Here is a 12,540-nt window from a genome sequence, read left to right on the forward strand (position 1 = left end):
GAAGGGTCAGGGGTCGTGTTTACAAACAATGGGTATTTGCAAGCTTTGCTTCTATTGGGTTTCTTCTTCCCTACTTTTTTCTGACTCACAAATAAGTTGTGCATTTTGCTTTCCACACAAATGTGTCTCTCTATGAATACTGTACCCCAATAATACTGCAACAATGTTATGCACCCCCCACCCCCCTAACACTAACCCCTCCAACTCCTGCAAGCAAGCAGGGCAAGCTTTCATTTTATTGCAGCAAAGAAGAAAGGGGACAAACTCTTCAGTGTTTTGAACCTAGTACAAGTAAGTAGCTTTCTTTGTCACGGCTGTCATTAAAAGCAGCAAGGACAGTACACCCTTGGAAGAAGAGAAATTGCATTTTCTCTGGATGTGCACGATGCAATTCTCTACTTCATTCAGGCAAGAGATCACAGCTCCCCAGTTACTGTCTTCTGTCTTTGAAGGGTTATATTTTTCGTACTCTCTTTATTTGATTCCCCATCAACCTGTTTTATCTCTTTGCAAATTACCAATTGGACCAAAAGTTTCCTTGCTTGAGCTTGTTCTCCTCTATTACTTTATACAACAACAACAACAACAAAACCCCAGTGAAGCTGAGCTGTTTGTTTCTGTGCTCAGAAAGAACCTGAGAGTGAGAAGACATGGATGATGGAGTGAATGTGTTTGCTGAGTTACATATCATATGACTGGAATATTGCTGCTTTAATGTCCTGTCTGTAATTTAAAATTCTCATTTGATACTGGTGTCTTTGTCTTTGTATTTCAATAGTGTTTTAGATCATCATGCCCACACGAAAAGAAACATTTCTAAGGAAGAATAATCTGACATTAAAAAATAGAGGTGTTGGAAAAGTTCTGCATTTATTCATTAAAAAATTAAGTAAAAGCACGTGAGGAAAGACAGAAGAATGGTAAAATTTAACTTCAGGTGCATGTATAGTATATATAAGGGGAATAACCATTCACCTCGGATGGTTTTCCCTTTTCAATCGGATAAAACCCAAACTCAACCACATAATTTTACCAGTAACAATGACACAAGTGCTGTGTACTCTGCAACTATTTCAACTTCAAGAGACCCAGACCGTGAGACAGCCTTATTTTCTGTGTTTGTCATCATAACTCACACAAACAAAACATACAAAACGTTTCTCACAAACACATTGTCAACACAATGAAAAGAAGCACAAAATGTGTTCATGCACAAATCACACAATCTCCCCTCTCTCTCTACTTGCCTGCAGATGTGGCCACGAAGCTTCCAGAGTGGGATCATCTTCTTCCGGATCAAAGTCTGGATTGTCATTGGGTGGCAGTGTGCGAAAAATGTTACAAGCAATCTGCACACACATAACCATCAAAATGCACTGAAGGTAATTTCACACTGCTGATATATTTCCAGTCTCCAAACACAACAGTATGGCAGTGTATACTTCATTCCCATTAATTAGTATTATTTGCAGAACTTTGTACATAGAAAAACACAACATTTTTTGGGGGTGGGGGTGGGGGTTCATTCTATTATAAGTATGTTCCCTCTGAAGATGAGACAATACCATTCCAATCAAAGTCCAAATAAATTTGCTGACACTTACAACTTGAACAAACTGACCACCGCCATGACCTAATGAAGTGGAGGAGAGATCAAAACCAATGACCAGAGGGCATGAAGAGAATCTGGGACAATTTCTTTTGTTTAAATCATTTTATCAGGATGCATGCTGTCTGGAGACCCACACAAGCTTCAGATTGTAACAAGACTGTATGGAGTCTGGTGCATGTTTCCTTTCACAAGTGTTTAACCCTTTGAGCCCTGACTACCGCTTTACCGGTGGTAGAGAAAAAATGACAAAAAGCCTAGCCACCAGTTGAGCAGTGCGTAAACACTTGTGTCGTGTTTTGCTATTGGTTGACTTATATTGAAGAGCGAATCAGAAAAACCGTAATATTCTGACGTCAGCAAACGTAGTACTAACATGGCCGCGCCTTTTCACTGTGTTTTGTGCATGTGCTTTGGATAAAAAAGATTGATTTCGATATAAGTCAACCAATAGCAAAACACAACACAAGTGTTTACGCACCACTCAACCGGTGGCTAGGCATTATGTTATTTTTCTCTGCCACCGGTAAAGCGGTGGTCAGGGCACTCATTTTATATCTGCCGTGACATATTAAATACCGATTATTTGCCAATTTTGGCTCAGAAGCTCAGGCAGAAGGGTTAAAATTGCTCAGGAACTCAGGGCTCAAAGAGTTAACAGGCACAAATGTTAGTCCCAATATTAACACAAATGTTCATCCGAACATTACAGCAACTGTCACAGTGTCTGAGCTGTGCAATACTGAAGGAATGTATGACTCTTGACTGTGCAGTCCTGTATCTTCCAATTATTTTTAGCCCATACCACACACTCAACGCTGTGGAGAACTAGGAGCAAATGGAAGGAAAATCTCCCATATGGATTTGATATATTCTGTGTCAATGATAGGGTACGAACCCCTGACCTCCCATTGGTCAGTCTGTGATGCTAACCACTACAGCTGATCACCTATGAGTGTGATATTGATTAATGAAACAAAACTATTTGTTAGTTGAAAACTTGAATAAAACAATAGTAATTCACTGATATAAACAATAATAAGTAACATTTAAAAAAAAAAAGAAGCCATTTTACTGAAATATAAATATACAGAAATTACCTGTTTAAGCAAACACAAAGCTCTATCTATATGTGTAAATCAATAAAGGATATTTACAGTAACCACTACTAATGGATAAGGTTGTATGAATAACCGATAGTTAGCGTAACCACTGGTAACTGTTCTTTCCTTGTACCAGCTTCAGAACATTTGCTGACTCTTACCTGCTCAAAAAGGACCTTGATGTAACAGTAATGGCATACATTGTAAAGATCTACCTCTCTCTCGCTCTGGTCTAAAAATCTTTTTTCTGTGCGCTGCCTATCTCCCCCCCCCCCACCCCTCCCATCCCCCAACCCATCTCCACCTCTCCTACAAACCCCAGTCTCCCCTCCTCCCCTCTGTTTTTGCCTGTCTCATTTTGGATGCAGATTAATTCAGGGGAGACAAGCAAAGTGGGCCAGACGTCACACACACATTCTGTCCCCAGCAACGGAAGCTGCCGCTGCTGCAGCACATGGGAAATCATGCCACTGTCCTGCAGACAGAGAGAACAAGCTTGGCCCTGGTCCCTGGGCAAAACCAGAACTCTGGCACAACCAGTGGCCAAAGCCGTCTCTCCCGCCCCCCAAACCTCCACACCATCAAGCCACAAAAAAAGTATGGGGAGACTGGAAAGTAAGCCTGCATGGGAGGGTGTGTGCACTGGCAATTCCCATTCAATCAGTCTCTCCCATGACAAGCCCTGATTTGCCTACCACTCACATTTCTGACAACCTCCCTTCTTCCCACCTCTGGACTTTCTCAGCTGTCATGTACTACACGACTCTCTCTCACAATTTGCCAAGCCCTGTCGCCTTGTTTAAAGTTAATGCAAACAGTTATGATGAAAGACTGAGCTACAGATCTATGTAATGTTTAAATCAGTGTGCAAAAATAAAACTATGGAATGTTTGGCTTCAAACTATGGATTGTTTGGCTTCCTCAGCAAAGACTAGTAAAACTATATATGCCAATGAATTTAAATCAATGATTAAATAACAGAATATACATAAAACACTGATAAGAAAAACAACAAACTTTTTTGTAATGTACTTCAGCCAAGTCACAAACAACAAACTTCTTTGTAATGTACTTCAGCCAAGTCAAAGGGATTCCCTGGTAGTGGCTTTTTTCCAGTGAAAACTGTAACACCTTGATTCAAAATCATCAAAAAAAGATCAAGCTTCTACCATAAAAAAAAGATAAAAAAAAGTGTAGTTTACAACACTAAAAAAAACCCAAACTATCAATTCAAGTAGACCAATTGTGCCTTGTTTTAAATCAACCAGGAGGCAAAATGAAACATTTCAAATTCAATGTCACTGTCAGTGTCAGATGAAAAAGTACATTCCATGTACATCACCACTTCATCATAATCATATAAACCGTTTTTCAGATGTTTTATTTGCCACAAATTCAATATCCACCACCTTGTTCAGCTGTCAAACAAATGGCGAAAGAAAACGATGAAGGCCAAACATCCAGACGGGAGTTTAATTAAATGCCTCGAACTCTGGTTACCACGCCAGCTGGTCAACTGTCACCAAGACAGAGAGCTGCACACAGCTGTTTCCTCAACATGGAGCCCTTCTCTCCCTCCATTATAGTTAATACTCTACAGTCAAGGCAGGTGCTTGACAATACTACCTGTTTTATCCCAGAATAATTCAACTACTCACTCTCATCAAGGCAACCATTAGCGCTAATGTAAATACTTTTAGTTAACCAGACTTATTATATAATTGAGAGGATTCTTTTTCGAATGCATGTATGGATATGACTTGTTTGAAATAACAACTGGGAAACTATACATTATATTTTAAAACTATCATCCTAGTTAGAAACAGCTCAGTTAAGCATGGCATCACACTCAAAAGCCTAAGCTCATACAGTCATCATCACAGCCTAAGTACAGCATTACATCGCTAATTTATATTATACATATATTGACAGTAATCTGAGTAAGAAAAGGTCATACATGATACATACAAATTACATCATAAATAATTCTAAAATTTCCTTGAAAATATTTTGAACTCAGATAATTAAAAAAAGTTTAAAAAAAAGTATCTGAATTCTGACGCATAAGTGGCAGGTTTTTTTTGTTTGTTTTTGTTTTGTTTTGTTTTGTTTGGTAGTGATGAGGCAAAGGCAGATTCAGAAGTCCCATATTATTAATATTATGCATTATTATGCAATTCATACTGATTTGTGGTTTAAATAACTACTTGATTCTGCCATAAGGACATTCTTTTTACACCACTCTACACTAATAGGCAAACACTATTTCAGAATAAACAATATATGAAAATGAATTTGATAATATTCTTGCACTGTTTAATAATAACTCTCAAAATTCATTATCTGATCATAATAAGGCTTTGTGAGAAATAGATAAGCAGAATACTTTTATTATTCGAATAAATGAAGACTAAATTCTTCAAATCACTGCTCGTGACAGCTAGACATCCAACTCAAAATCTGAATCATAGAGTGAGAGACTCAAGAATACACTCACAGTCAAAGCATACTAACATAATACTGTTGGCTACTTATAGTTATAATTCATAAACAAAGCCAAATGCATTGATTTTCATAAAATCTCTCTACTGCATCACTTTGTTGTCTGTAATTTCTGTTTTGGAAAGCACAGTTTCACAGCTGATCTTGAATGTAGAATATTTACGAATATCTAAACTTGAGTACTGGTATGTGGTAAACCTTATCTTAACTTACTTGCTGAACACAGAAGAATAAACCCCTCCCTACCCTCTCTCACTTGCAACACACACACACACACACACACACAGAGACAGTCACACACACACACACACACACACGAGAGAATCAAGAATATTTAATCCTTTCACCCCTTTTGGGGCAAGGAGGATATTATATAACAGCAACACACACGCGCGCGCACACACACACACACACACTACAAACACACACAGACAGTCAATGTCATTAAGTTTCAATGATTAAGCTGTCTCTTGTGCATTCCCCAGGCTACCTTATAAGTCATTCTCTGTCAACGACCCAAACCACAGGTTATGAAAGAAGGCTGTTGTGCTGACAGCACTCAGACTGCTCAGTGAACTGAGTCCTGCAATTACAGAGCTGTCAACAGCTTGCTGAATAGGTCAAAGAAAGCCCAAAGGGGAAAGGCATGCTGAATTTCACTGTGACTCCATAACTGACACTTTTTCACTCCATTTCAGACAGAGGAACTCTAACAAGCTACTCCTTCCATTGCTGTTTTACAATCTTTACGAAACTTTATCACCGAATAATGACAGGAAAACATAACAAGAGAGGCAAGACCTTCAAGACTCACTTGTGATACACACTTTGTCCAGTAGGAATATTAGGGGGAAAATCAAGAGAGATTAAAAAAATTATTAAAATGTGTTCTGTATTAAAAAGTTTGGGGGAAAAAAAAAGGTATGCTAGCAGGATTGAACCATGCAAGTTCTGTTCAGAAGCAAGTAGACTTACAGCACCACAGCTCAACTGACGTCATAAAACCAAATTTATTATTCAAACTTAAAGCTTTGTTGTTGTTGTTGTTTTAGCGCAATAAATATTGTATTCATTCAGTAATAACACTGTTTAAATTATGTTTTTTTAAAATAATTATTATTATTATTTTTTTTATATATTGTTTACTTATGAAATTCTTTTAAACCAGTGGTAAAGAAGACGTTGCCATCACCTCAGACACACAGCAATATCTTGCCGTTTTCTCTAGATCTGCAAAAACCATTCTACAACAGGTTGACCGAAACTGAAATGGTCGCTTCAGGTTCAATTTTTCTTTAAAAGTTCTATGTTCATTCTAGTTAATTCAGTATCCACTTATGAATATATTCATATGTAGTAAACACGTCGATGGTATAGTTAGTGTCACTGTATGTGTTCTGTCCAGATTTTGTATTTTTCTTCTAAATGCGAATGAGAAAAACAATGTAATACTGTCTTCTAACAATGCATACGTTCCAGCAAGTGGGAACAGCCAGATTATGTTGTTGTCGTTTTTTTTAAATAGCCAAAGCCTCAACAAAAAAAACATTTAACGATCCAGAAATACAGCTTAGTTAAGCAGGAAGACTTACAAACTTTGGTATGACTGTGAAGATTAGTTTTCCTACTATGTTTAATCCAAATTCTGTATTGGTAGACAAAATATTTCCAGAGAAAATCTATTTGTTAAAGTTTACCCCGGACACACACACACTCATACGCACACATGGACACAGACAACCAAACACCAGGTTGCAACACAGACTGAGACTCACTTTGTTTGCACAAGTGAGTCAACAATAAAGAAATAACAATTCTCACAAAGCAGATATAATACATGTATGTTCAACCAACCACAGTAAAAATGAAATCAACATTAATAATTAAAAACCCATCAAAAACAATTAGAATACATACTCACAAATCACACCACATACATAAAATCAATTGTTTGACAATGACATATATACATTATGAGAACTGAAACAAAATATAATTCATTTACAGAGACCGCAACAAAAACAATACATTTATGTGACTATGTGAGACCTAAAATTTTCATTCCAGGTCCTGGGATTCTGAGTGTGCAGCAAGGAATGTTCCTTCTGGACAGTGTCCTGTGTCCATTAATGAGGTGACAAAACTGACAGGTGGTAAACATGATCATCCTTTGTGAAACAAACGAATATTACTACCCCAAAACTAATGCAATAAATAATAGTATAGTCTATCCTTTCTAAAACAGGTGGACATAAATTATACCCCATGACCAATGCAATAATAGTACACTTTTTATCCTTTTTGAAACAAATGAACATTTTCAATATATTACACTATGAATAATGCAACAGTAATACAGACTGTCTATCTGACTCTATGCTGCAGACCCAAATATGCACTATTTCCTTCAGGACCTCCAACAACCAACAACTCTACTAACTCCTCTTCTATTAAGTCCTCTCAATTTTATCAAAGTCCTTAGTTTTATCACACAATTATCTAAAGAGTTGTTTTTGAAATGGTTAAGTTGTCTCCCACTTCAACTGGTATCTTTTTTTTTTCTTTTTTAATAAAGGAGACCTAGATTGCTGTCCAGCTCTGCCTCTGTTTGATGCTAACAGTTAATGAGTAAGTCAACGAGTTAGGTAATCATTTCAAATATGTACTGTACAAGGTACTATTCTGTCTATTGCTAAATTATACACACATCAAAGATAGGAGCGGATGAATAAAGAGCAAGGAGTAGTAGACGAGGAAGAAGAAGAAGATGATGAAGAAGAAGATGAAGAATAAGAAGACAAGGAAGAAGACATCTTTTCAGCACTCACCATGCGCACCACGTCCGGGTAGACCGGCTCCGTGAGAACATTGCGTGTGGCGGTGATATAGTCCACCAGTTCATTGAGACACGCCCGCTTGATCTCCTTGCTCTTGAGATCCGTCACTGGATCCATGAAGTCGAACACCACACAACATTGCTGCAGCTTCTTGATGAACAGGTCTTGCTGCTCCGCGGGTGGTATGTCTGGAGTCACCAACCAGACAAGAGTCAGTGCACACAGTTAAGTACTGTATAATGCACAGAACATCAGGAGATGTACCATATTCATGACTAAATCCAATACAATCCATGGTATTATCTATAATAGTATTAATACTAATATACCACAAGTTGACCATTTGGAAGAAAAAAGAAAAGGGGGCAGGGGAGAGGGAGGAGGGAGATGGAGGAGGATGGGCCAGAAACTGAGAAAGTTTATTATTATTTCAGCTGCTCTTCCTTAATTGATCCCACATGTTTTTTTCTTGACCAGTACTTTATGCAGTAACCATGCCGTTTTATTTTATTTTGTATAAAAAAAAGAAAAAAGAAAAAAAGATGATATGCACACTCATTTGTCACTGAATATAAATATATCCCAAAACAGTACTGAATTCAACTGGGAGCCCATGTGTAGCATCATTCACTGACTGACTGATTGAACAAAAAACCTGTGATGAAAAAAAAACAAACCAAAAAACCAACAACATATGGAGCTACCCATGGCAACAGAAAAACTATTCCATCAAGTTTACAAAATACACCCAAAGGCAATGTGTATTGATGCCAGTCAATTCCACCACCACAGAAGAACCTTTCTCACACCACAACTTTTTTACTGTCTACAGTCAAGCTAAACCAAATATGCGCACTGATGACCAAGCAAACTTTGGAATTTGTGCTGGTATATTTTTAAAAATGCATCCTGTCAATCAGTATACAGCACCAATTTAAAAGAACTATTCAACTGCCTTCACAGTAAACTCCAATCCATCTGTAGTTAGATAAGTAATATTCATAATCAACATGAATAAATCAAAGTGAAAAACAAGATGCCATCTTATCATGGTTCATTAGTCCATATTCTAGTACAGCAGAAATAATGTTTGAAGAGTGAAGGCTTCAGATTTTTGTTTACGTGGGCTGCAGACATTTGTTTCAAGTGAATGAGACTCCTGGCATCTAGGAAGCCATACACAATTTTCAGGGTAAATAAATCACTAAATCAAATGCTTGGTGTTTTGTGTCTCCACAATCAACCAAAAGCCAACCTGGATTGGAAAAAAAATAAAAAAATTTAAGTACATTATTTTACTTTCTGTGAGCAAATTCTGCATGCATGTGCATGTGAAATATTTTGTTGTAGTTGTTTTTTGTATGTCACTTGAAAATGGTTCAGATACTAGCGAGTAGCGTGTCTGTACAAGAACTTAAATGCATCATTATCAACCAAGGTCTGGGAGACTGAAAAAACAAAAACAAAAAAACCCAACAACAAATCTCAACCTGAATCTACCATGCACTTCTGAATTTCGAACCACAGAGCAACAGATACACAGTATTGAGATCCAATGTGCAAACCACCATTTCTACTATTGTGCCATGAAAGGTTTCAGACAAAATCAATGTTTCTGGTTAGAATGAGAAGAAAGCCTGTACTGCTTCCTGGCTGCTGAAAAATTCTTCCCATTTACATTCTTTGTCCAATCGACAAATGGGTGAGTGATGAATGGAGAGTGCATCTGTTTCTGTTAAAAAAAAGAAGAAAAAAAAGGGGGGGATGCTGGGGTGGGGGTGGGGTGAGACAAACAAAAAGAAAAAAACAAACAACAATTATTTAAAAGAAGATAAAACTTGGAAAGCCTGCAATTTTATATCCAACACTGAGAACACTACTTATTCGGATTTGCATGCACCTGGACTGCACTTAGTTTGCAACAAATATTACTAGCCCTTAAGCATTGAATCATCCGAAACACCAATTTAATGATCTCAAATGCGACAAACTCACATAAGACCAGACAATATGGGAGTGGTATAAACAAAGGTATCATTTCAGATCTGTCGAATGATCTTATTTGCCAAACCCAATCTGGATCTACAATGTTCAAACTGGTTGATGAATGTAATAAAAAGAAAAGAAAAAGAAAAAGAAAATAAAATAAAAAAGCTGAAAAATTCACAAAGTATTTTGTACTTGGGGGAAACAAAACTGGCCTGTTCACCAGTTGTGGGATCTTGTGATATGAAATGTTTCAACTTACTTTGGGGGCAGTCAGCAGTACTACACTGCCACTACTAATTTTACAAAATGTACCAGCCGCCGTGGCGAAGTTGGAAGTGGTTAGCGTCGTGGACTGACGGCTAGGAGGACGCGGGTTCGAATCCCAGCGGAGGTGGGTTTTTCGGCCCGTGGCCAGCTCCTACCCAGAGTTCAGTGTGCTGTGGGCTTAAATGGGGAGACTAGAACCACACAGTCGAGTGTCATCCACTTCAAGGATGCGTCTTTGGGAGTGTTGCTCTAATTACCTGACCTACACTGCAAGTGTCTGTATCTCTCGGGCCTGGTTAACGCCGGGATATCATTATGACAGGAAGTGTAGAGTACAGCCTTGTCAGGTAGTCCCAAACCAAAATGGACCTCCATAGCAACATTGTCATCGTCCTCCTCCTCCATCATTATCAATACAAACAAAACAGTCTCGAAAGTCTGTGCCCTTTCATGCCCTGCTCTCATGGTGACCTCAGTTTCGATACCCCTCCACTTCTGTGCTTGGGGTGAGTCCTGTCAATGTCTTCAGTGTCGGAAGATTCATGGGGGGCTGTTGCTGGAGGGACGTGGTGGTGGTCTCCACTCTGGGAGGGACGCTCACTCAGTCTGGCTCCGCGACTAAGCCATTATTGTCATTAGTAGGGAGCTTAGTAGGTGGTGTCCTAAGTACGCTGGATCAGAACAGGCACCACTGAACACCACCAAAGTGACTCAGCAGCAGTGCAGGGTCTCCTCTGGTGTGTGGCCTCCTGGCAACCTAACATCGATGGTTCCCTTTAGACTGTGACGGATGAACCCGGGTGTGGCGGTGTATGGGGGAATCTAAATGAGCGGCGTGGGAGTAATGCCACTGAAATGGTGCAGGTGATGGGGCAGAAAAAAAAAAAAATTTTTTTTTTACAAAATGTTAAAAATATTTTCCAAAACAGTTAAAATTGTTTTTTTGTGAATAAATCACGAACATGCATGTATCATTGCATACATGTATGTCTGTGTGTACATAAATTATCATTATGTACATCACATGTTGATACCAATACTATTTTTCCATTCTACCAAAGAAAATAAATGTGATTTTTTTTTCACCAAAGAATACTAACAATATTTCATTATATTTAAACTTAAAGACTTTAGGTTTGTCTAATGTCTCTAAATTTACCACTGAACTAATTTGAAAATTTGTCTTTAAAAAGGTGGGGGTGGGGGATGGGGGTGGCAGTGAATGTGTTGCTGTATGTAAGAAACTGCCTAAATCAGTTCACATACTTATACAAGTTATAGTAACTAAGTAGCCTAAATCAATTTAAATACTAAGTACCTTCAACTGTTCAAGAGAAACTATACATTCTGGATGAGTTCTGTTACAAAAGTGAACAAGTATGCAAACACACATACACACGGATGCAGTTAAAAAAAAAAAAAGAAAGAAAGAAAAGTTTATCTTAAAATGCAAACCCCAAAAAACATTCCAAAAGGAAATTTCATACTAGAAAACGTGAATTCATTTGACAACAGTTACAGACAGAAAAATGAGAAAATATCAAAATGGCAAGGAATTAACTGATAGGCAGAGTCTGTTGAATGTTTCAATCAAATTCCCGTCAGCTGTCAACTCTATATCAATCTCAAAATCTTTACAGCGTGATAATAGTGATAAGCCAAAGAGTAATGTAGCAAAAAAATAAAAAAAAATAATGTGCTTTTGACAAAAAGAAAAGCAAACAACTGAAGTTTATTCTTAATTAAACTTTGAAAAGAGGCTCAACACAAACTCAAATTACATACAGTATATCTTTTGCTCAGCAAGAAAAATAACCTTTAGAAAACTCATATTCAAAGTAGTGCTTTTTCAAAATGACTGAGATTAAATCTTGTCTAATTTTCAAGATGGCAAGAATCCTCAGATGTGTTTGATTAAAAAAAAATTTTTTTTTCAAGACAGACAACATATTTTTCAAACACATTTCTTGTGTAGTATACATTGTGGTCTGGTCACAAGTAATAGTAAAATATACTTTACCAAGCAAAAAATATGTTATAGGGCTAATCAGTGAAGCCACTTGAAATAGTTGTAAGTGTACCAAAGTTTTTGAGAGGAAAGCTAGAGTCAGATGAAGAAAAAGAAAAAAAAGTTCTATCACTATCAGGAAAACTTTAACTGAAGTCATGAGTAAAAATAAAATTTGTTGTTGTTGGTAGTTTTTTTTTGGTTTTTAATCATATGGACAATTTG

General features: G+C 37.5%; 1 protein-coding gene across 2 annotated transcripts in view; it reads right to left on the bottom strand.

Moving 5' to 3' along the window:
• The window catches only part of LOC143295937 (serine/threonine-protein phosphatase 2A 56 kDa regulatory subunit epsilon isoform-like), a 37,034-nt gene that overhangs the window by 23,142 nt on the left and 1,352 nt on the right, over positions 1-12,540 (bottom strand). For both annotated transcript variants that reach the window (XM_076607625.1, XM_076607626.1), the window contains exons 2-3: positions 8,043-8,239; positions 1,248-1,349 (exon numbers count right to left, since the gene is read on the bottom strand). In XM_076607625.1, the coding sequence (XP_076463740.1) occupies positions 1,248-1,349; positions 8,043-8,239 (299 nt within the window). The remainder of the gene's footprint in view (positions 1-1,247; positions 1,350-8,042; positions 8,240-12,540) is intronic.

The sequence above is a fragment of the Babylonia areolata genome, chromosome 21, assembly GCF_041734735.1.
Source record: "Babylonia areolata isolate BAREFJ2019XMU chromosome 21, ASM4173473v1, whole genome shotgun sequence".
NCBI classification, from domain to species: domain Eukaryota; kingdom Metazoa; phylum Mollusca; class Gastropoda; order Neogastropoda; family Buccinidae; genus Babylonia; species Babylonia areolata.